Source organism: Oryx dammah, unplaced genomic scaffold, assembly GCF_014754425.2.
Source record: "Oryx dammah isolate SB20612 unplaced genomic scaffold, SCBI_Odam_1.1 HiC_scaffold_10, whole genome shotgun sequence".
Classification (NCBI taxonomy): Eukaryota; Metazoa; Chordata; class Mammalia; order Artiodactyla; family Bovidae; genus Oryx; species Oryx dammah.
Window position 1 is genome coordinate 34,155,716 of NW_024070194.1, and position 23,329 is coordinate 34,179,044.

A 23,329-nucleotide genomic window follows, 5' to 3' on the forward strand; every position below is an offset into this window, starting at 1 on the left:
TGCAAATTTCCAACAGCTCCTTGCCTCTTCCTACCTCCCTCCAAAATGAGTAGCCTCAGAAACAAAAATGTGAGCAAATGGTAGGTAACTTTGTGAACACTGTACACATGCACCGTTTTTTCTTGCAGGTTGGTCTTTATAGAATGAAATGAAAGAACTTTGATATTTATTGTCGGAAATAGGTTTAACATTTGGAGAAATGTGTTTAAACACATAACCTTAGAAAGAAAAACAAGCTGATGGAACAGAGAACTGGGGTAGGCAGAAAACAATTTTGCTGTGTGTGGGGCAAAGTTAGAAAATTGAGTCCTTCTGAGCATAAAGAGCTCCCAGGTGAGGTAAAAGTGAAATACAAATTGATTTCCAACTCTTCACGAGGGCCACTAGATATCAATTTTAAATATACATGATCACAATATCAATAATGAAGAAATCTTATATTTTATTTAATACTTTGGCCAGTCCAGCTCCTTTGAAGGGGTCACTAGTTTAGGAAAGAACAACAAACCATCATTCACTTTCCTGTAGGTTCATCGTTTTCCTAATTATTTCTATTGGTCTTGCTTTACTCTTTCTGCAAATTAAGGGTTAGGGGAAGGGTTTCTATATTAGATCAGTAATGTCTGGTTCTTATCCAAATATTCCACCTAATAAGGATGTAAATTCTCACAGACTGGACAACCACTCTGCAACATTCCTGAGAACTGAATAATATAATAATCTTGAAAGTCAGCAGAGTGGATTATCCACTTTTTTTTTTTCCTGGACTTGAACTTGTGACCTTAACAGTAGCACTGCAAAAAAAAGCAAATGTGCTAAGCACTTTGCCAGAGTAACCTTCCATGTAGACTTTTCATCTTAAATACACACAAATGAAAAACAACTACAATTTTTGGAAAATTATGTACAAACCCAATACTTCCTTTGATTACATATAAATACAAATTAGCTATTTTTCCTAAAAAGTGGTTATAATAGTAAATAAATACAAAATAAATCTGACCATTATACTTCATGTGCTGGGGCTGAACCCATATAAAATGTACAACTAAATACATTTTAAAATCTTTAAGGAATAATTCTCTGATTAAAATATTTGTTTTCCCAACTTCTTTTTGTAGATATAAATATATTTTCAAAATAGCTGTGTTTTTTTTCTCCATTCCATTCCATAAATAAAGTCTTCATTGGGAAATATTAAAGTGTCAACTTGATTTTTTTGCTGTTTTTCTAATATATATATATATTTATATTTTATTTTGCTGTGCTAACGACACCCACAACCCTCGACAACCATGTCCTGATAGTTCTTTAATACCACCTTCTCATTCTCATCAAGGTACAGCATGGAGATGGCGCTGAGCTCTGTTGGGACACAGCATGCCTTGGGAATCTTAGAGTTAACTGAGTTGACCAAAGTTTGGACAATGGCATGATTCGTGGAGTTCAGGTGATCAGCCAGGGGAAAAGGGCACTCCCCATGGCAGTAAAAGGCATGATACCCAGGCGGCGCAACGATCCAGTCATTCCACCCCACATCACTGAAGTCCACATATAAAGGGTGTCTCTTACAGCTGGACTTGAGGCGTTTCCGCTGTTTGTGTTTTGCTTGCCGCTTTTCTCTTCTGTGGAGAGGGTGTCCTTTCCCATCGTGGCCAAAAGTGACAAGCAAGGGCCTTATCTGTGACCAGCTGTGCTCATCTTGGTGCAAAGACCTGCTAATCCGCACATGCCTCTTGGAGGCCCCATGGCTGTCCTCTGGGTGGGCTACCTCCACCACGAACCCATGGTTGGTGAGCCCCTGGGCGGTCCACCTCATCACGGCGGGGGTGACATCGAAGCTCTCCCACCTACTGGCATTCTGAGTCACCAACCTGGTGTCCAAAAGTCTGGTCACAGGGAACTTGGAGTTAGCTGTGGCAGGTTTTATAATTTCATAAATATTAATTCGGTGATGGAAACTGCTATTGTTTTCCAAAGCTTCGGGCATATGTTTCCGAAAGACCTGAAGTTCTGCTGAGGTGATAAACTCCTCAGTGGGGATAGAAGTTAAATTAAAGAAGAATCGCCGGGTTGTTTTCCCACTCATTTCCGGCAGTTCTTCCAAAGATTCTAATTTGATATGAAAAAGTGGAAAAAAAGAAAAAGTGTTCAGTAAGGCAAGTAAGACAGTCTGATTGTATATAAGGATTTATAAACATCACTTCAGGGTTTGATTCAACCCATGTAACGTCTGCAACCAGAAAATTACAATTTCCCCTTTAGATAAAGAAATGACCTTTTCCATACATTTATGTCAATATACACACCAAGAAACAAAATTTCACAATTCATTGTCATTTTTTAAAAAATCTAATATGTGAATACTGCTTCCAGGTGGCTATAATAATGGGGAGAATGGTGAAGCATTTCTTTGGAATTCACAGACTTTAGGGCAAAAAAAAAAAGTCAGCACTGTAGTTAGTAGAAGCCTAATGAGTGAGGATTTGAGGAAATTATTGCATTTCTTAAAAAGAAAAAGGCTTTAATGTCAATCCCTTAAGCGGTATTCTAAAACATTACTCTGCAATTTAGATGATTTACAAATCTCGATATACAGATTTAAGTTTCCTAATTAAAGACTTTGAAACTCAACATCAACGATGACATTTTGCAAAGTACACCCTACTATTTTACTGAAAAGTCAAGAAACAAAGGCATATCTGCTTCTTTGGAAACGTAAGGGTGGAACTAGGACACTGTAGTAATTAAGGCTGGACAATTTCAAAAGAAGTTAACTTCCCAACTTTGTCTGTTCTCTAACCTCCTTATGACCTCAAAAATAAAAATCTCACTTCAGATGTTTTTGGGGAAAAAATGATTCTCTTCTATTTATAATTCATTTATCTTAAAACAAAACAAAACAAACCAACACCCAATAATAGGCTACAGGATACAGACAAACCCCCTGCTAAATTTATGAAAATCTACAGAAATGTCATTATGATATTCATGATGTAAGAGATAATCTAAATACAGAATAACCATTTTGTATCTATTATCATTATTTTAAAATAGTCATTTAAGTGGGCTATATGTAGAAAATTCTTCCTGATTTAAAATTCTAGAATTTCAATTTTAAGTACTGCTTTTTGAACAAACAATGTAACATAGCACCTTGAATGTTTAGTCTGCAATTCATAAAAGTACACATTATTATTAAATTAATAGTGAATAGCACTGGAATTTTGAGATATTTGGGTTTACTTTCTTCTAGCTTTACCACATCCTGTCATTTCACTGTTACCTGCTTCAAATTTTACCTGCTTCATTCAGGATCCAACCTGAGTGCCAGCAAAATCAATTTAGCCACAGTTCCATGTCATCACCATAAGAGGAAATCATTTTTCATTAATTTTATGGTTGTATTTCTCCTAAACCAAATAGCTATCCATTGTTCACAAAATCTAGATATCTTAGCAAAGGATAATCAGATCATTCTCTCAAAGGTTCTACCTTATAAACCTTCATCATCAAAGCAACAGTCATTACTGCAAGCTAAGGTCAACAGGGGTGGTTTACACTAAATTATGGAGGAATGTTTTAATGGTATGCTTGGAAACTTTAACCTTGCAAATCACCTAGGACACCTTAACTCTTCAAATGCAGATTCTGATTCAACTGGTGAGTCTGGGGTGGGGCCTGAGATTCAGTATTTCCAGCAGCTCCCAGGGAATGCTGAAAGCTGGGGAACTGCCCTTTGAGCCTAAAGGTTTTAAAGAATGCTTTTCATGTTCAAGTATAAGTTGCCAGGAACAAAGTGCCTTTTTTGTTAAATAGTATAAAGATGAACAGAAGAACCATTAGTGTTGGCCAAGGAGTAAGAGTTGAAGCCATGGATGAGTAGATCTAAAGCTCCTCTCCTTAGACATAGACTAACCCACACCTGTTTTTGAACTGTGGTGTTGGAAAAGACTCTTGAGAGTCCGTTGGACTGCAAGGAGATCCAACCAGTCCATTCTGAAGGAGATCAGCCCTGGGTGTTCTTTGGAAGGAATGATGCTAAAGCTGAAACTCCAGTACTTTGGCCACCTCATGCGAAGAGTTGACCCATTGGAAAAGACTCTGATGCTGGGAGGGATTGGGGGCAGGAGGAGAAGGGGACAACAGAGGATGAGATGGCTGGATGGCATCACTGACTCGATGGACGTGAGTCTGAGTGAACTCCGGGAGTTGGTGATGGACAGGGAGGCCTGGCATGCTGCGATTCATGGGGTCGCAAAGAGTCAGACACGACTGAGCGACTGAACTGAACTGAACTGAACTGAACCCACACCTGTAGGGCTACCTTTGGGAGAGCTCTAAACTCTGCTGCCTGGCTAATGGTACTTCAGACCAGGCACTATTTTAAAATAACCCTCCCACCAATCAACCAGAGCCCTCCTCCAATATCAAGGATTGTGTTTATCCCCCTGCAATTCAGGAGCCCTCTGATGTTTCCACTTTTGGCAGAGAAGCTACCAGAGAAAACAGGAGTGATGTAAAAATCAGCAGCGTCCTCTAGACACAATGACCCAAAGCCAGACCTGGCCCTAAGCAACTGACTTCGCTGATCTCAGAACACATAAGAGTTTCTTGCTCTTCTTAAAGAGAGGAAAGAAAGGCACATTATCCGGGGCCTTTGTGGAACAGCTGTATTGACAAACAAGCCCAGAGAAATATCACACACAGCCAGGAAGAAGATGAACAATCTCTCAGGTAAGCATGAGAAACAAGTAAATGAAGCAAGGAGGATGGGTATAAAAGAGGCATTAAATAGAACAGTAATGAATGTATGCTCAGTCATATCCAACTCTGCATCCCCATGAACTGTAGTCCACCAGGCTCCTCTGCCCATGGGATTCCCCAGATGAGAATACTGGAGTGGATTGTCATTTCCTCCTCCAGGGGACCTTGCCAACCAAGGGATCCAACTGGTGTCTCCTGCATTGGCAGGCAGATTCTTTACCTTGAGCTACCTGGGAAGCCCAAATAGAACAATAACCCTCCGAAAGACCAATGTATTACTGAATTATATAAAACTCCCACAATTCAACTGGATTTAACCTATTAAAAGGCAATATCAGGTGCTCCAAAATCTCATTGGAGGTATTAATAAGTGGCAAAAGACTCACTTAGCAAAGGAAAAAACTTATACTATTAAATATTATCTAGTAATATGAAGATCTTTCTCCAATTTTGCAGCTTCATCTCAGTCAACCTAATCCCTACTGGACCACTGCTGCTGCTGCTAAGTCACTTCGGTCGTGTCTGACTCTGTGCGACCCCATAGACGGCAGCCCACCAGGCTCCCTCATCCCTGGGATTCTCCAGGCAAGAACACTGGAGTGGGTTGCCATTTCCTTCTCCAACCGGACCACTATCCCTTCTTAATTCAAAGGCCTCTACAACAAGGCCCCTGACTACAGACTCTGGTCACAGAGATACGTCAGAAGGTCACAGGAATTCCCAAACCCAGGAAAACTGACCAAAGTTAGGGTACCCTCTTCTTTTGATCTGCAAGGGAACATGATTTTTTTCTAGAAGGTAGAAAAATATCTGAACTTTTGGAAATGAAGTAAAGAAGTTACAAATGATCACATGAAGCCTGGAGATTCTGAAAATAACGGAGCACTTACCTAAGAAGGCAATGTACATTTCTCTGAGGTATATGTAAATAATCTTTATTGAATAAGCTGCACTTGCCAAGGGATCTGAGGATTCCAGACTATTTTACATGTGGGTCCCTGAACTTCTAAATTCTTAATCAAATCAATGGAGCTATGGCTGCAAAAATGTGGGAAAGTAAGGGAAAATAAGGTAAAAATAACATTCAACCTCTCTCCCAAAAGCAAAGTTCTAACTTAATCATCTACACTGTCAATTATTCATCTATATCAAAATAACCCAAAGATAAGACTGAATTCCCACAGCTAGCCTAGGCTCATTTTGACTTCCTCTGCCCTAGACCAGGGAAGAATATGAATTACCAGGGTAATATGAATTACCTTATGACAGATCAATTAGAGAGAAACTGTTACTAGCTCCATTTTGTAAATGAAATAAGGGGAGCTCAGAGAGGTTATGTGACTTTCCTATGGTCACAGGGCATAGCTATACAGTTGAGCCTACTGTAGGCCCCAGGTTTCTGGCCGCTAGATGGCACCATCTAACATGGAGGAGGAGTCAAAAACTCAAGCAAAAGTCAAAACCAACAGGCAGATTTATATTTAACACAAATATATCCACAGGATGAGTTCTGTCCCAGTTCAAGGAATAGAAATGATGAAGGAAGCAGACAGGACTAAATAAGCAGTAAAGTAAAGTGGCAGGCACTGGGACATGCAGATCTTGTTTGGAACCACTGATATTCTGTGGCTGTCTTTTTCTCCTACAGTATGATGAGTTTTAGCAAAAAGTCAGTTGTCATTACGTTTTGAGAATTTTGCAACAATCTTTGAATAAAAAATGTCCGTTAAGAAAGCAACAATGAAAACCTGCAAATGTTCTAGCTAGTCAGTAAGGTTGGAAGTTATTGCCCTGAAATAAAATCAAAGTAGTGGAGAATTTAAAAAATCATGTCCAAAATATAAAATAATGATTAGAGAATATATATATATATATATATGTATAGAGAGAGAGAGAGAGAATTAATGCGTCAAGGAGAAAAAAAGATTAAATACAAAAGGTTCAAATGAATCAGTTAAAAATTAAAGACAACAAAGGAGATGGCAGCTAAAAGAGAGAACATGGTCACATTCACTAACTCTGATTTGGCCTCTGCACACCTCTTAACTCCAACACCTGTGGAATGATCCAGGGTCCTCTTATTATAAGTTGCCTACCTGGTGAAATATACAAAAGGTCAAGTCTTTAAAAAAAAAGACAAAATAGCTCAATGAGGAGGGATCAACAGGGAACAGAGAAGAACCACTCAAAAGAAGCAGCATGTAAAATATTAGTGCAAGAACTCTCTGGGCACCAAAGGCTCCATCTATGAGCATTTCCCAACAGAATGCCCGTTCCACATAAAGGGGGCCTTTCCTATTGACACTGAAATACCTGGGGACACCTGGGAAGCATCTTCAGGTGAACACTGGTTTGGTGGGTATATGTGCCCAAATCCTTTGGTTGTACTGGGAATTTGTGTTCAAACTGGGAATCAGTGTTCCTTCACAAGGCAGTAGTTGTTTCCTGAACTTTCCTTTTAATTGGGTACTTTCAGGAAAATTACATTTGTAGAAAGAAGGTTAATCTTTAATTCAAAGCTTTAGTCATAGAGGCAAATAATTCAGTTATTTCAAGCAAAAAGAAAACTGTGTCCTTCAGAGTCTGGAGAGCAAGCATGTGGTCCTTCCATATTCCAATCCGACAGGAAAGAATAAAGATTTTTTGCAGGGCCAATGAAGTCAACCAGTTTCAATGTGCTTTTAACTATAAGCAAAGCATAGAATATTTTCCAGTTAAAAGAAGTGATTTTTTATCCTCAGTGGCAGTTCTGAAAGGCCTATGAGACTGAAGTACTTTTTAACAACTTTGAAAAAAAGAAAATGTTTTGCAGTACGTGGGCTCTCCCAAATAAAAGCCACTGTAGAAAATACTAGAGAAAGTTTAATAGGAGAAACGATAACTGATCATTTCTGTGTCTGAGCACCTATGATGTGGATCCATTATCTTCTCACACTGGTTGAAAGAATGCCACCATGATATTTCTTGTCTTGTATTTCAGCAAATCACCCAGATCCTGCCCACAAATAAAACCAACAGGTAATTCTTGTAATCAGATCCTTTGGTCCTTTAATAAACAAACACCTATGAAGACTCTAGGAACCAAATTCTGCTCTTAAACCCTAAGCCTTAATCACATGATTTATTAAAAGACTTTTTAGTGTCACGCATGGATGTTTTATAAACAAGAATATTTACAAAAACCAAATTCTGCGTTATACAAAAATGAACTGGTCTTCAAAAGAAGGGCAATTTGTGCATACTGATTATATGCTAGTCATAACAAGAAAAGAAATGGGTTTGTTAAAATTTGGGATAAACATTACATAGCTTTTTTCTATCATCTAATTGCATTAAAATCTGAAGTTATTACAAATTGATTTTAAGCAAGTTGGTAACTTCTGTACTATTTGGCACATAACACTTAACATGTTTAAAGACATAAATTCTGACTTATAAGCTCAAGTATGCTATTTAAGTTAAAATAATGCACTATATTAAGTTTGCCTGTTTAGATTTGGTCAAGGCACTTCAAGAGGAAGGAGAAATATGGAGACTTCACTGATGGGATCGTCATGCAACTGAGTATTTTTAGGTGTCAAATGTTTTAAATGCTCTATCTTCTTTTTAAGTTCCAAGAGACGCACAGTACCTTCTTGGCCTTAAAAATAAAGAATGATTTCCTTGCTACATCTCCAGGAGAGGTAGCCAAAATAGCAATTTGTATTACTTTTCTATCCAGAAAAACAAATCTAATCAGCATCAGTTGGGAATGATAAGCTGGACCTATAATCACTCCAAGGTGGTGATGATAGAATGGACATGAACAAAAACATTTCTACATGACAACAGACAACTTGTGCTTTCAGTAGATGAAACATGAAGGAGTAATATGAGACCTTTCTTTCTTCCAAACCTAATGTCTGCTAGCAGAGAGCGTCTCACTTAGAAACGAACTGATTATCAATTCAATGTCCCCTTCATTAGGTATAGCTGCCTTGATGAAGTAATGTAACCTGCCTTTACAACCCCTTCCCACTATCAACGGCTGTTCTCACAGTGTAAGTCTTCCACACTGGGAGGAAATGCCTGGCTGTGACACTACTGATTTGCTTATATCAGAGCACAGATTTCCACTTGAAACCAACCACCTCGGCAGGGCAAGGTAAGAAAAAGGGAACTATATCCTAGTTCTCCAATATTCTACAAGTGGCTGCTCTGTGATATACAACTTTGGATCCTCCTCTAGAACTTGAAGGAACCTGGGCTCTGTTTAGAATGTGTTAAGCCAAAGGAGCATTTAAAAGTGTAAAAAAAGAATTGCAGTGGAACATATTTTTGAGTAATTGCCCCAAGAACTTGGTATAACAGATCTCAAAAGTTGCTCTAAGACATTTCAAATCCACTAGATGCCTTTCTGATGAAACAAGCAGAAATACCCTACCTTAGAAAAACCACATCCAGTATCATAAAAGAAAAAAAAAAAAAATCACATTTCAATGCACTAAAAGGAAAACAAGCAGCTAGCTGCTGCAAAAGCTTTCATCTGAAGGCTAGCCTTGTCTCTGTTAGGAAGTTCATCTCAGATTTAAGCAGAAGACAAGAAAGTCATTGTGGAAACAGTAAGATTGATTGGGGAATTGATCTCCCACGAGGATTAGATAGGGATTTGAAATCTTCCAAACCAGGCCCAGATCTACTGTAAATTAGAAAGACTTTGGGGCCCTGGGCTTTGATTTTTCAATACTATCTCTGAAAATTTTGCCCTTGGCGCTGTCATGCCTAAAACCCTGGCTTAAGCAAGAGAAGCAGATTTATAGAGCAAAGGCTTCCAAACAGACATGAAGAGATCCCAATCTGCCCCCCTCCTTCTCATTCTTCTCCTAAGGAATTCTTACACGTTTCGCAGTCTAGGGGCATGCCTTTTGCCCTCATCTTCCCCATCATTTGATTTCTCTCCAGTTCCTGGAGGAGGAGTCGCTCTTCTGGCTCCAAGCCAGGAAAAGAGTGCGGATTTACCGAAAGGGAATCCCTGGCTCTCCCGCCACACAGGCAGTGCGTGAAAGCCAGGTTCGGAAAGGTTCTTACAAACAGGGAAATGTCTGCAGCGCCCGGGCCAAGCTGCCCTGCCAGGGATGCCTGCAGTCTGCCCACGGCGGGGCGCTTTGCCGGACGACTCCCCGCCCCCGTCTCCGCCCCCAAGCTCCGGCCCCGCGCCTCACCTTCGTGGTGGAAGCTGCGCACGGTGTTGGCGAGGCTGGCTGCCCTCTCCAGCCGGTGATCCGGGGCGGGCGCACCGGGTTGGCCCGAGTGCTGGCGGTACAAGTCCAGCATGTAGGGGGGCACCACGGCGTCCCTGCTGGGGGTGGGTCTCTGCTTCAGGCCGAACATGCTAAGCAGCCGCAACTCGAACTCGCTCAGGACGTCGTCCGAAGGCTGGGATGAGGAGCGGCCAGCAGACGCCGCGAACTTCCTCCGGCCCAGCTCGGGAATGAGGCCGGCCGCGCCGCCCAGGAGGACCTGGGGAAGCAGCAACGCTAGAAGACAGCGGGTCCCAGCCACCATGGTCGACCTGCGGACAGGGCCGACATTAGTCACGGAGTTTCCCGCCCAGCCCTCACCCCTTCCGCCCCCGCGGGCTCCCGCTCCGTCCATTTGCCTCCTCCTCCAGGGTGCCCACCTGGCTGACAACACTCGCGGGGATAATTAAGAGGAGCTGAAGCTCAAACGTTTGGGAGAATGGAACAGCACCTAGTTCCTGAGCCAGATGGCTTTTCCCCGCTCCCATCCCATTCTCAACCCGTCAAGATTTGCCCCCCACCCCACTCCACCCCACCCCACCCCACCCCACGCTGCGTCAGTGACTGTCACTTTTTTTTCCTGTGACACTCACGCTGACAACTGTATAGGGAACCTGGGAAAACCACCGCTTAGTCTCACATTCCTCCGTACCCTAACCTAACCCAAACACACAGCGCTCACTTGCATATAAACCCGCACAAATGGTGCATGTGACTTCCTTACAGGCACTGTATAGAACTTCCTGATTCACACAGGGTCTGTAACTTCCAGAGCCAGTAAATTCAAGGGCACAGCTTCCGAAATCACTCGCAACCTGTGACCCGAACCTAACCTCAGAAATGTCAGGGCAGGCCACTCCATCCCCCCTCCCCTCGCCCCCTCCTATGCAGTAAATATACACAAGTATCTTCCTATTAGGTAGATGGCTAATATCTATTAATTCACGTGTCAGTTCAAGGTGGCACGAAATAACTGCCCCTCTTGCATTCCTGGTAAAAAGAAAACAAAACAACAACCAAAAAAAAAAAAAAACAGGGAGAATCCCAACGTATAATATTTTCCTAAATGGGACGCGGCTCTGAGTAGAGAGAGCAGTTCTCCGGGAGAAACTTGAAGTTAAAACGGCAGGACGTACAGGTTGGCAGCTAACGGGTGAAATCCACGGGCCACCCTCTAGAAGGGACTTCTTTAACTTAAAAAAAAAAAAAATCATCCATGTGTTAACAGCCCTAATAAAATCCCGAAGAGGGAGAGGGAGGAGGGGTGGAAGAGTGCGAGCCAGGAGGGCAAAGCCTAAGGTCGCCAGGGGCGGTAGGATGTGGGTATCCCCTCAGCGGCTCGGTGCACGTGGACCTGTTCTGTTTACGTCCCGCCAGGCCTGGCCCCGGGAGGGGCTCAGCTGCTGCAGCCGCGGGAGACCCGCGCCCACCCCCAGCCCCGGCCCACGTTGTCACCTTTAGGAGACCGCAGACCGTCTAAGAAGCACGCGGGGACACGTCCATTGAAAGAGTCTCCACATGGAAAAAGCTCTGGCTGAAGGACCTGGTGCGGGGACCCGGTTCCCTTCCTTCGCCTCTTCCTTCTCCCGGGTGCCGGCCAGGCAGTCCCTCCCAGCACGCAGGGAACGGCGTCTCGGGTCGGGCCCGGCGGAGAAGTGGCAGGGGCGGCGGGGTTCGCAGGCGGTGAGGCTGGTCCGCCGGGGCAGAGGCACCGGGGCGAAGTGGAGAGCGCAAGTTATTTTCCCTGCAAGTTCAAGAAGTCTCCAGCCAAGTGCTGACACACAACAACAGCGGGCAGGGGGAGGAGTGCAGAGCAGGGAAGGGAAAGGAGAAAGGAAAAGCTGGTGCTGTCGTCGTCCTTAGGAACCAGCGCCCGCGGGACGCGTGGCTCCGCGCCGGGCCGGCTCCGGGACTCTGGGGACGAGGGTTGGGCGCTCGGCGCTAACTCCGCCGCGGCCCATGGCTCGGGCCAGCCATCCTGGGCGACGCCGGGTCCGGGGAAGGGCGCAGCGGCGATCTCCGTGCCAGGCGAGTTGCCCCCCCGCATCACTCTGCCTTCCTCCAGCGCACCCCCATTAGCTCTAGCCAGTTGAAACCACCGCGGCTCCGGCGCTCCGGCGTCCTCGGGCACATTCTCCGGCGAGTCGAGCCGAGTATCGGGCCGCCGAGGCGGGTGGCCGCACTCTCCCTTCGGTCTCTTCGCCCCCAGGCCAAGCCACTGTACCCTTTGTGGCCAGCCTGGGGTCCGATCACACCTCGGTCGGCGCGTTCCAGGTCCCCGAGCTCCGGTGGGAGGTGATCGGCATCGCGGCGCTCGGGCTCAGCGCGCCGGTCTTCGGCTCCGGCGCGGCCCGGTCAGCCGAGGCCACGGCGCAGCGGCGCGCACTGCCGGGCGCTCTAACCGGCGCGGGGTCTGCGGGCTCGGGTGCCTCTGAGTCCCCAGTAATCCGCGAGGCGCTCGCCCCGAGGTAGTTCGGTGGGCGGCGGAGCCTGCGGCGGCTGATGTCTGGCGGCAGCTGCCAATCTCGGGTAGGGTGTGGGAAGAAGAGCGGCGGGCGCAGCGCGAGCCGGGCGCAGCGCGGCGCGGCGGGGCGAGGACTCTGGCGGCGACGGCGGCGGTGGCGGCGCCGTGGCGCGGCGCTCGCGGCTTTTAAAGGGGACGCCGCCTGCCGTCTCCCTCCCGGCCCAGGCCGAACACCCTCCCCCTCGGTGGCGCGGCTCGCCGGGGATCCCCGAGCGGGCGGGAGCAGTGTGCAGGGGTGTGGACGGCTAGCCGGGCAGCCGGGGCAGCCGCGGTGGGGTGGGGCCGAGGGCGGGGACCCGCGGCCGCCGTGGGGGCGCTCGTGCCTCCAGCCCCTGCCCTCAAAGGGGAGATCCGTCGGAGCGCCTGGCCCTGGCTGGGACTCCCAGGACGAAATCCCGACGAATGCCGGGTCGGGCCTTATTTCCCCTCCTGGCCCGTTATTTAGCTTTCAGTTTGAAGATAGTCCGTGATAGACGATTAAAGAAGAACTCAACCAAGTTACAAAGCATCTTGGCATAGGCGTGGGGTACACTCTTCTGTGTTTAACTGAGGTGAGAGGAGAATTAAAAGAAAACTAGAGATTGGATTTGCGTGTAACTTTAACATTGACAGGCATATGCATTCACATATGTAAATTTATTTATATAAATGCGCTCTTTTATTCCAATAAATATATGTGTAATACACAAACATACACGTGTGTGTCTATAAATATATCCGTATACGTAAATTTGTGCTACCAAAGCACACTTTCTGTAACTTTGTGTGAAATGGATTTCCTTCTGCTATTCGTGACATGAGCAACATCGAGTGTGTGTGTGTGTGTGTGTGTGAAGAGAGGATGAGAGGGATTTTTTCTTTTTATGGTAGAAATCACTTCATGCCTTATATTTATCTCTCCTAGCTCAGGGGCAGGCCGTTAGCAACTGCAGAGGAAGGTAAAATAATGGCACAGTGTGAGCTGAGAGGACGGAACAGCTCTGGTCTGAGACCTTAGAACCTTCTGCCCCACCCACTTCCACCAGATCCCAGCGGCAGGTCTGTGACATGTGGTCAAGTGACTTGTTTTCCTCAGCTGAGACAGTCCCCAAATCTGCTGTACCACAAGCCCCAAAGCCAAGGCTTTCTGTCCTTTCCAGTATCCCAGGATCGCCCATGCACAGCTCAACCAGTTTACCCAAACAATCCCAGAAGCCAAAAGCAGAAAATTTTGGAAAAGGCCAGATGGACAAAATCAAGCTCGCCTGCACAGAACCTTCAGCCTGTAGAGCAGAAAAAGTCTGAAGCAAGAGCTCATAGCAATCTATTATCCATGTGTATTATTTTTTCAGTTGGGAAGCTAAAATAATTGTAGGTTCCGCTCACGTAAATCGGATTAGCAACCCACAGAGGGGGAATTAGGCCCTAGCTGTTTCTGAAAGTATAAAGGTCAAATAAGGTATTTCTGAGGAAGCCTGCCTACCAGGAAAATAAACGAGGGGGGGGGGTACAAAATATTCAGGAACATGGTGCTTTTTTATTTTCCCCTGAAAATGAAACTCTGAAAGCTGATTGCCACTCTGAATCTTTGGACACCAAACAAGCTGGCAAGAGAACATATTCTATTCACAGGCACTTTAAGTCACAAATGTTTATTGTGCTTTTGAAACTATTTCCTTCCCTATCAAGTTTGAGGAGTTAACAATTGTTTCTGTCATCAGTGAGATTTAAAAAACAAAACAAAACTTATATGAAACCTAAATCAGTGTGTAGCTTCTAAAGAGGAGGAGAAAGTTGACAGCTATTGAACATGCCTCAAGTGAGGATGAAAAATAAATCTCTGGTGTTGACATCAAGGATGTCTCACAGCTGTAGCCCTTCATAACTTGGGAGCTTTGTCAGTTTGTGAAATAATCTTTGATCATCAAGAAAAACAGGGAAATTGGCACTTCTGGATACTCTATCCCATTCAGTGTTGCCCATCACAGAATCTCTTATATGTGTGATACCTGATTACATGGGGCTGCCTTTCCCAAGCACAACTTCCTAAATGTTGGCCCTGTTTCCCCTAAGAGCCAGGCTCTCTGGTTGTTTTTTAGAGATGGCTGCCCTCTTGTGGTGAAAATGAGTTTGAACACTTGGGAGAAAGAAGCCAGTAAGTAAGTAAATACATAAGTAAATATTAATAAATAATCTCCAGAGACTGATTTGGGGTGCAAAGTTCAGAATGATCATACCTCCCCATTTTCCAGGCAACAGGAATAGTTTAAAACAATAAATCTAAATGGAGGCAACTTCTTTTTAATCTCTTTGTGAACAGTTACCTTCCTACCTGCAACTCAAAATGCAGGATTACTAGTTTGAGCTGACAATATCTGTTTCCCTTGAAAATATTGCTTGCCGCTAGCTATGGCCAATGCTACCTTTTTCAAAGGTTCATAACAAATTTTTTAGCCCATAAAGTGAGATTCTTTCTTTCTGAGTGTATTAAATTTAGTTTATCTGCCAGATGTAGGTGTGGTGAGATCAGGGGGTTCTTTTCGGGCAAGATGATGGTAATTGCAAAGTCAACTTCCTCAAAGGGGACATGGAAGTTACGTGAAAAAGTAAAGCCTATCAGGTTAGGGTTCTCTCTTTTTTAATATAAATTTATTTATTTTAATTGGAGGCTAATTACTTTACAATATTGTATTGGTTTCGCCATACATTGACCTGAATCCACCACAGGTGTACATGTGTTCCCCATCCTGAACCCTCCTCCCACCTCCCTCCCCCATTCTATCCCCATCTCATCCCTCTATATGAAGGAGGTTGCTGCTATTCACTGCCAGTCACTTCTTGCCAGTTTTTCAAGAGATAACAGAAATCTCATTTAATTGTATGTGGACATGACCTGGGATGAAATTAAGTGCTTAAAGAATCATACTTTGGCAACTTTTCCTTTAGCAGTTCAGCCCAGATGATGTTTGGTTTTATTGCATCCTGCAGCTATTAGCATTCACCATTGTTCTTGCAGGCCTACCATTATGCAAATTAACATTAAAATCATGAACCTCACATATTGTAAAGGTCACAGCAGGCATGAAATGATCCATCTACCTTGTAATTGTCATTCCGCTGAAACCTACAGCAACTCCTCAGAGAAACCTCTAGGCTTGGCAGCACACCTATCAGCTTGTTACTAGAGTGACACCTAATAGCAGTTCTACTTACATCACCTGGATGATGTGCTTTCACGGGAACCAGGAGCCACAGAAAAGCACAGAATCTGGTCAATCAAACTTCTACCTATTTGATGTATAATTAGATATGGTGGGGGCTTCCCTGATAGCTCAGTTGGTAAAGAATACCCTGCAATGCAGGAGACCTGGGTTTGATCTCTGAGTTGGGAAAATCCCCTGAAGAAGGAGAAGGATACCCACTCCAGTATTCTGGCCTTGAGAATCCCATGGACTGTATAGTCGGTGGGATCTAAGGAGTCGGACACAACTGAGCCACTTTCACATGTTTAGATATGGTGGAAGGATGGATGGGGTAAAGGGATTTACCCACTAGAAGGCCTAGTATCAGGAGTTTGGGTTATTCTTTTCAGGTAAATACTGACGTCTTAAAAATTAAGAGACAATGAATTGTACGTATCTAACCAGATTGTATCATATTGTAGGTTACGCACGGTAGATGCTGTATGCACATGTTGCTTATAGCCCAAGACATAGTTGGGTGACTTACATTCTACTTCTGGTTTGGCTATGGGTGGCTGATTTTAAAATGGTCATCTTTTGGCCTCATTTGTTAATCAGGGTAAATAAATATGTTCTACCTGCCTCAGATAGCATGATAAAGGTCAGATGCTTAGCCTGTGTGAACTTGAAGTAAAAAATGGCATACAAACACAAGGTTCTGATTGCTACTTACTCTATGTATCTTTAAATGTATTTCTTGGCCTTCTGCCTGAAATATTATGGCCTGATTTTGAAAGATAGGACTTTTCATGCCTTTCTTCTTCTTCTTTTTTTTTTTTTTCTAAGAGTTTTTATCAGGTTGCCTAACAATGGGTATTTTATTCAGAAAGGTTACCACTTAGGTTGATTAAGCCAATAACAAATTGTGACAGTCTTAGCTCTTTCATGAATAATATGTAGAGAGATTAACAGCTGATCTCCTCACAGAGCTGTGCTGCTGCTGCTGCTGCTAAGTCGCTTCAGTCGTGTCCAACTCTGTGCGACCCCGTAGACGGCAGCCAACCAGGCTCCCCAGTCCCTGGGATTCTCCAGGCAAGAACACTGGAGTGGGTTGCCATTTCCTTCTCCAATGCAGGAAAGTGAAAAGTGAAAGTGAATTCGCTCAGTCGTATCTGACTCCTAGCAACCCCATGGACTGCAGCCCACCAGGCTCCTCCATCCATGGGATTTTCCAGGCAAGAGTACTGGAGTGGGGTGCCATTGCCAATACAAAAATGGGAGGATATGTGTCAAGACAACAAAAATGTTGCCAAATTTGAGTTATTACAAGGGACTAGATCTGATAGAGGGAGTGCAAAACGAACTATAGATGGAAGTTCATGAGATTGTACAGGAGACAGAATTCAAGACCATTCCCAAGAAAAAGAAATGCAAAAAGGCAAAATGGTTGCCCGAGGAGGCCTTACAAATAGCTGTGAAAAGAAGACAAGCAAAAAGCAAAGGAGAAAAGGAAAGATATACCCATTTGAATGCAGAGTTCCAAAGTATAACAAGGAGAAATAAGAAAGCCTTCCTCAGCCATCAATGAAATAAATAGAGGAAAATGATAAACTGGGAAAGACTAGAGATCTCTTCAAGAAAATTAAAGATACCAAGGGAACATTTCATGCAAATATGGGGCTCATTAAAGGACAGAAATTGTCTGGACTTTACAGAAGCAGAAGATATTAAGAAGAGGTGGCAAGAATACACAGAATTATGTGATCACTCACACTCACCTAGAGCCAGACATCCTGGAATGTGAAGTCAAGTGGGCCTTAGAAAGCATCACTACAAACAAAGCTAGTGGAGGTAATGGAATTCCAGCTGAGCTATTTCAAATCCTGAAAGATGATGCTGAGAAAGTGCTGCACTCAATATGCCAGCAAATTTGGAAAACTCATCAGTGGCCACAGGACTGGAAAAGGTCAGTTTTCATTCCAGTCTCAAAGAAAGGCAATGACAAAGACTGTTCAAACTACCGCACAATTGCACTCATCTCACACGCTAGTAAAGTAATGCTCAAAATTCTCCAAGCCAGGCTTCAGCAAAATGTGAACCGTGAACTTCCAGATGTTCAAGCTGGTTTTAGAAAAGGCAGAGAAACCAGAGATCAAATTGCCCACATCCACTGGATCATGGAAAAAGCAAGAGAGTTCCAGAAAAACATCTATTTCTGCTTTATTGACTACGCCAAAGCCTTTGACTGTGTGGATCACAATAAACTGGAAAATTCTGAAGGAGATGGGAATACCAGACCACGTGATCTGCCTCTTGAGAAACCTATATGCAGGTCAGGAAGCAACAGTTACAACTGGATATGGAACAACAGACTGGTTCCAAATAGGAAAAGGAGTATGTCAAGGCTGTATGTTGTCTCCCTGCTTATTTAACTCTTATGCAGAGTACATCATGAGAAACTCTGGGCTGGAGGAAGCAAAAGCTGGAATCAAGATTGCTGGGAGAAATATCAATAACCTCAGATATGCAGATGACACCACCCTTATGGCAGAAAGTGAAGAAAAACTAAAAAGCCTCTTGATGAAAGTGAAAGAGGAGAGGGAAAAAGTTGGCTTAAAGCTCAACATTCAGTAAACTAATATCATGGCATCCGGTCCTATCACTCCATGGCAAATAGATGGGGAAACAGTGGAAACAGTGGCTGACTTTATTTTTGGGGGGCTCCAAAATCACTGCAGATTGTGATTGTAGCCATGAAATTAAAAGATGCTTACTTCTTGGAAGGAAAGTTATGACCAACTTAGACAGCATATTAAAAAACAGAGACATTACTTTGCCAACAAAGGTCCTTCCGGTCAAGGCTATGATTTTTCCATTGGTCATGTATGGATGTGAGAGTTGGACTATCAAGAAAGCTGAGCACTGAAGAACTGATGCTTTTAAACTGTGATGTTGGAGAAGATTGTTAAGAGTCCCTTGGACTGCAAGGAGATCCAACCAGTACATTCTAAAGGAGATCAGTCATGCGTGTTCATTGGAAAGACTGATATTGAAGCTGAAACTCCAATACTTGGCCATCTAATGCAAAGAGCTGACTCATCTGAAAAGACCCTGATGCTGGGGAAGATTGAAGGCAGGAGGAGAAGGGGATGACAGAGGATGAGATGGTTGGATGACATCACTGACTCAATGGACATGAGTTTGCATAGACTCCAGCAGTTGGTGATGGTTAGGGAGGCCTGGAGTGCTGCGGTTCATGAGTCACAAAGAGTTGGCTATGACTGAGTGACTGAACTGAACTGAACTGACACACATGAAAATTAAGGTCATTAGTTTTTGGATGATTGATTTTGTTTCATGTTATTTTCTATTGTACTTGGTAGATACCAGAAGTCAATGTTAAATGAACCCACACTTCTGACAAATAAGCTTTCTAATAGGTTGTTTTATTAATATATTTTTAATTGGAGGATAATTGCTTTACAAAATTGTGTTGGTTTCTGCCATACATCAACATGAATCAGCCATAGGCATACATACGGCCCCTCCCTCTTGAACTTCCCTCCAACCTGCCACCCCATCCCACCCCTCTGTCACAGAGCATTGGCTTTGAGCTCCCTGCATCATAGCAAATTCCCACCAGTTATCTATTTTACATATCGTAATGTATATGTTTCATTGCTACTTTCTTTATTCATCCCATCCTCTCCTTTCCTCACTGTGTCCACTAGTTTGTTCTCTATATCTACATCTCCATTGATGTCCTAAAATAGGTTCATCACTGCCAGCTTTCTAGATTCCCTATATATTCATTAATATACAATATTTGTTTTTCTCTCTCTAACTTACTTCATTCTGTATAATATGCTCTAGGTTCATCTACTTCATTAGAACTGATTTTTGTCCCTTTTTATGGCTGAGTAATGTTCCATTGTGTATATGAACCACAATTTCTTTAGCCATTCATCTATTGATGGACATCTAGTTTGCTTCCATATCCTAGCTATAGTAAATAGTGCTGCCACGAACACTGTAGTATATGTGCCTTTTTCAATTTTGGTTTCTTCAGGGTATATGCCCAGTAGTGGGATTGTTGGGTCATATGGTAGTTTTATTTCCTAGTTTTTTAAGGAATCTCCATACTGTTCTCCATGACAGTGAAAGGGCAGTCACTTAGTCATGTCCAACTCTATGCAACTTCATGGACTATAGCCTGACAGGCTCCTCTGTCCATGGAATTCTCCAGGCAAGAATTCTGGAGTGGGTCATCATTCCCTTCTCTAGGGGACCTTCCTGACCCAGGGATGGAACCTGAATCTTCTGCATTATAGGCAGATTCTTTACCAACTGAGACTTCTCCATAGTGGTATCAATTTACATTTCCACCAACAGTGTAAGTGGGCTCCCTTTTATCCACATCCTCTCCAGCATTTATTGTTTATAGATTTTTGATGATGACCATTCTGGCTGGTGTGAGGTGATACTTCACTGTAGTTTTGATTTGTATTTCTCTAATAATGAACCAGTTCAGTTCAGTCACTCAGTCATGTCCGACTCTTTGAGACCCTATGAATAGCCAATTCATCCTAAAGGAGATTAGTCCTGGGTGTTCACTGGAAGGACTGATGTTGAAGCTGAAACTCCAATACTTTGGCCACCTGATGCAAAGAGCTGACTCATTTGAAATGACCCTGATTCTGGGAAAGATTAAAAGCAGGAGGAGAAGGGGATGACAGAGGACGCGATGGTTGGATGGCATCACCGACTCAATGGACATGAGTTTGGGTAGGCTCTGGGAGTTGGTGATGGATGGGGAGGCATGGCATGCTGCAGTTCATGGGGTCCCAAAGAGTTGGACACTACTGAGCAACTGAATTGAACTGAACTGAACTGAATAATGAACAATGCTGAGCATCTTTTCATGAGTTTGTTAGTCATTTGTATCTTCTTTGAATAAATGTCTATTTAGGTCTTCTGCCTACTTTTTGATTGGGTTGTTTATATTTCAGGTATTGAGTTGCATGAGCTGCTTGTATATTATGGAGATTAATAGGTGGTTTTAGATGTCTATTAAGTATTGTTTCATTATATTCACATCAATATATTTATATGTCTTGGCAATGATATTAAAATGCTTGGATCCATGTTAATTATATTGTGAAGAGTCAATGATAATATTTCTCTTTATGTATCTAGTCTCCAGATATTTCTTGAGATAACCATGGCTCTATCCACGTAGGGCCAGGAAATGCAAAGTCATGAAGTCTCTTCCCATAATGCATTTACAATTCAGCTGAAGAGATGGGGAGTGTTTTCAGGTAAATATAATACATATAAGGCATTCAAAATAAGAACTTCAAGAGAAGTGAGAAACAAGTGCTGTAGTTTCAGTGGAAAGTGATCTCACTTCTGAAATGTGGACTCATTAAATTCATAGAAGTGAGAATACTTGAGAGAAAAATTCAGGGGTAGTAAAATTTCAGTAGAATTAGTAAGTGTCTTTATGAATGTATGTGTTAACAGAAGCAGTATTTACACCAACACCTTTAGTTACTGAGTTTCACGTACTAGATGTTTTCCACTTTTTTTTTTCATTTAATTTCATTTTTTTCATTTAAGACCCTTACTCAGTGGGTATTATTATTCCCATCTTACAGATGAAATTAACCTTACAGATGTCTTAACCTAGAGAGGTTAAGACAGCTTCCTAAGGTTACACAGGTAGCAAGGAGCTATCTGTCAGTAGTCTGTTCTGATATTCATATTTTTTGTTTGTTTGGGTTTTCTTCCCCCACCATGCCAATGGTCTCTAGATTCCAGACAGTAGGAGAAATCCAATGACAAGACATTATGTGGCAAGGTGTTGGACTGTGTTCTGTGCAGCATGGCTGGTAGTTCAGATTTGGAGGTGGGTTTGAATAGGATACTAGGAGATAAATTTATTCTTCAGGTAGGGTCCCAGCAGGAAGGCAATAGCACATTCTTTAAAAAAAAAATTGATTAACAAAGGGACATTCCCTCAAGATGTGGGCAAAGTTGAAGAAAAATAACTAGGGACAGTGAAGTACTCCGATTTTACATTAGGAATCCAAACCAGAGACTTTACCAACCTTAGGTCTACAGGGACATGGGAGGAACTTTGGCTGCAGCTAAAGAGAAGCTGCTGGCAGAAGTTGGCAGGCAGCAGGAGTTCTGGTAGAGAGTCAGCTGGGAAGGAACTGGCAGGGAGAATAAGTATCTCAAGCTCTCCTCCATCCTACTCTCTGAACAATCTTTGATTTCTCCTATTGCCCAAATTTGCCCAGAAGGATAAGTATATTAGTTAGTTATTGCTATGTAACAAATTACCACAAAACTTAGTAGCTTCACACTCATTTCTTATCTCCCATGGGTCAGAAATCCAGGAGCAGTTTAGCTGGTTCCTTACCAAGGATCTCCCAAGGCTACAGTCACAATGGTAGCCAGAAGTGCAGTCTCATTTGGGCTGAGGGTACTCAGCTTATGGGGTTGTTGGCAGAATTCATGTCCTTATAGCTGGAGAACTCACTCATGATCATCAATGCCAGCAGGAGAATCTCTGACTACTAGACACTCTTCTGAAAGACTTACCTGATTATCCTAGGGCTACCCAGCATAATTTCACCATTGCATAACTCAAATTAAACTGATGAAGGACTTTAATTAAATCTTAAATATTAATTAAATCTGCAAAATTCCCATCAATCATTGCCATAACCCAATAAAGGGAGTGATAGCCCTCCATCATATCCATAGACCCAGGTCATACTCAAAGGAGGGGATTCTGTAGAGGCTGGGAATCTCAGTCCATGAAGCCATAGAGATCTGCCTCTCAGGCATAGAACAAGGTGAAGAGTGGATCTGGGATACAAACAGAGAATAGCAAACATAGTATACTTTGAAACATAAGCAAACTTCAGGATCTTGGGGCTCCTGAGTACTAGTCACTGTGGATCACTGTGAAAGAATTTTACCAGAGGAATGCTCTGATTAGAGATGCATGTTAGGAAGACCAGTGTCGTTTTTGGTGGAGTGTCAGGGAACGAGTAAGGAATATAGAAAAAATCAAAGGTGAAGGGACCGGATAGTAATAGGAGCTTGAAATCCATGTGAAGAACAAGACAATGTCATTGGGTAGGGGAAGAATCAGTGATATCTGTTGGGTTTGGAGTCCAGGTGACAAAAACTAGTGATACCCTTAACAGAAAGGAGTGTGTGCAGAAGCTGAATGGTACAAGGGTGGTTCTTTTTGGAATTACCTATGAGGCTCTGGTTTAATATTCTCATAAAAGCTTAGAGCAGATATTTAGGCATGGGCTGGGCCTACAGTTCAGAAAGAGAATTAGTGTGTTGTGGATTTCTTAGCTAAGGCTTAGCCATATGGAGTCTTCCCAGGTGGTGCAGTGGTAAAGAATCCACCTGCCATGCAGGAGATACAGGTTCAATCCCTGGGTTTGGAAGGTCATCTGGAGAAGGAAATGTCAACCCAATCTGGTAGTCTTGCCTGGGAAATCCCATGGACAGAGGGGCCTGGAAGATAACAGTTTATGGAGTTGCAAAGGGTCAGACACAACTTGAGC

The 23,329-nt window shown here is 43.2% G+C and overlaps 1 protein-coding gene across 1 annotated transcript; it reads right to left on the reverse strand.

Annotated features, from left to right (window-relative positions):
- Nucleotides 1–149: 149 nt before the first annotated feature.
- BMP2 (bone morphogenetic protein 2) lies at nt 150–12,676 on the reverse strand. The gene is made up of 3 exons (XM_040247893.1): nt 11,502–12,676; nt 9,969–10,318; nt 150–2,112 (listed from the first exon to the last, which is right to left on the reverse strand). The coding sequence occupies exons 2-3, from the start codon at nt 10,309–10,311 to the stop codon at nt 1,268–1,270; spliced, it is 1,188 nt and encodes a 395-aa protein (XP_040103827.1). The 5' UTR covers nt 10,312–10,318; nt 11,502–12,676; the 3' UTR covers nt 150–1,267.
- Between the last annotated feature and the right edge of the window lie 10,653 nt (nt 12,677–23,329).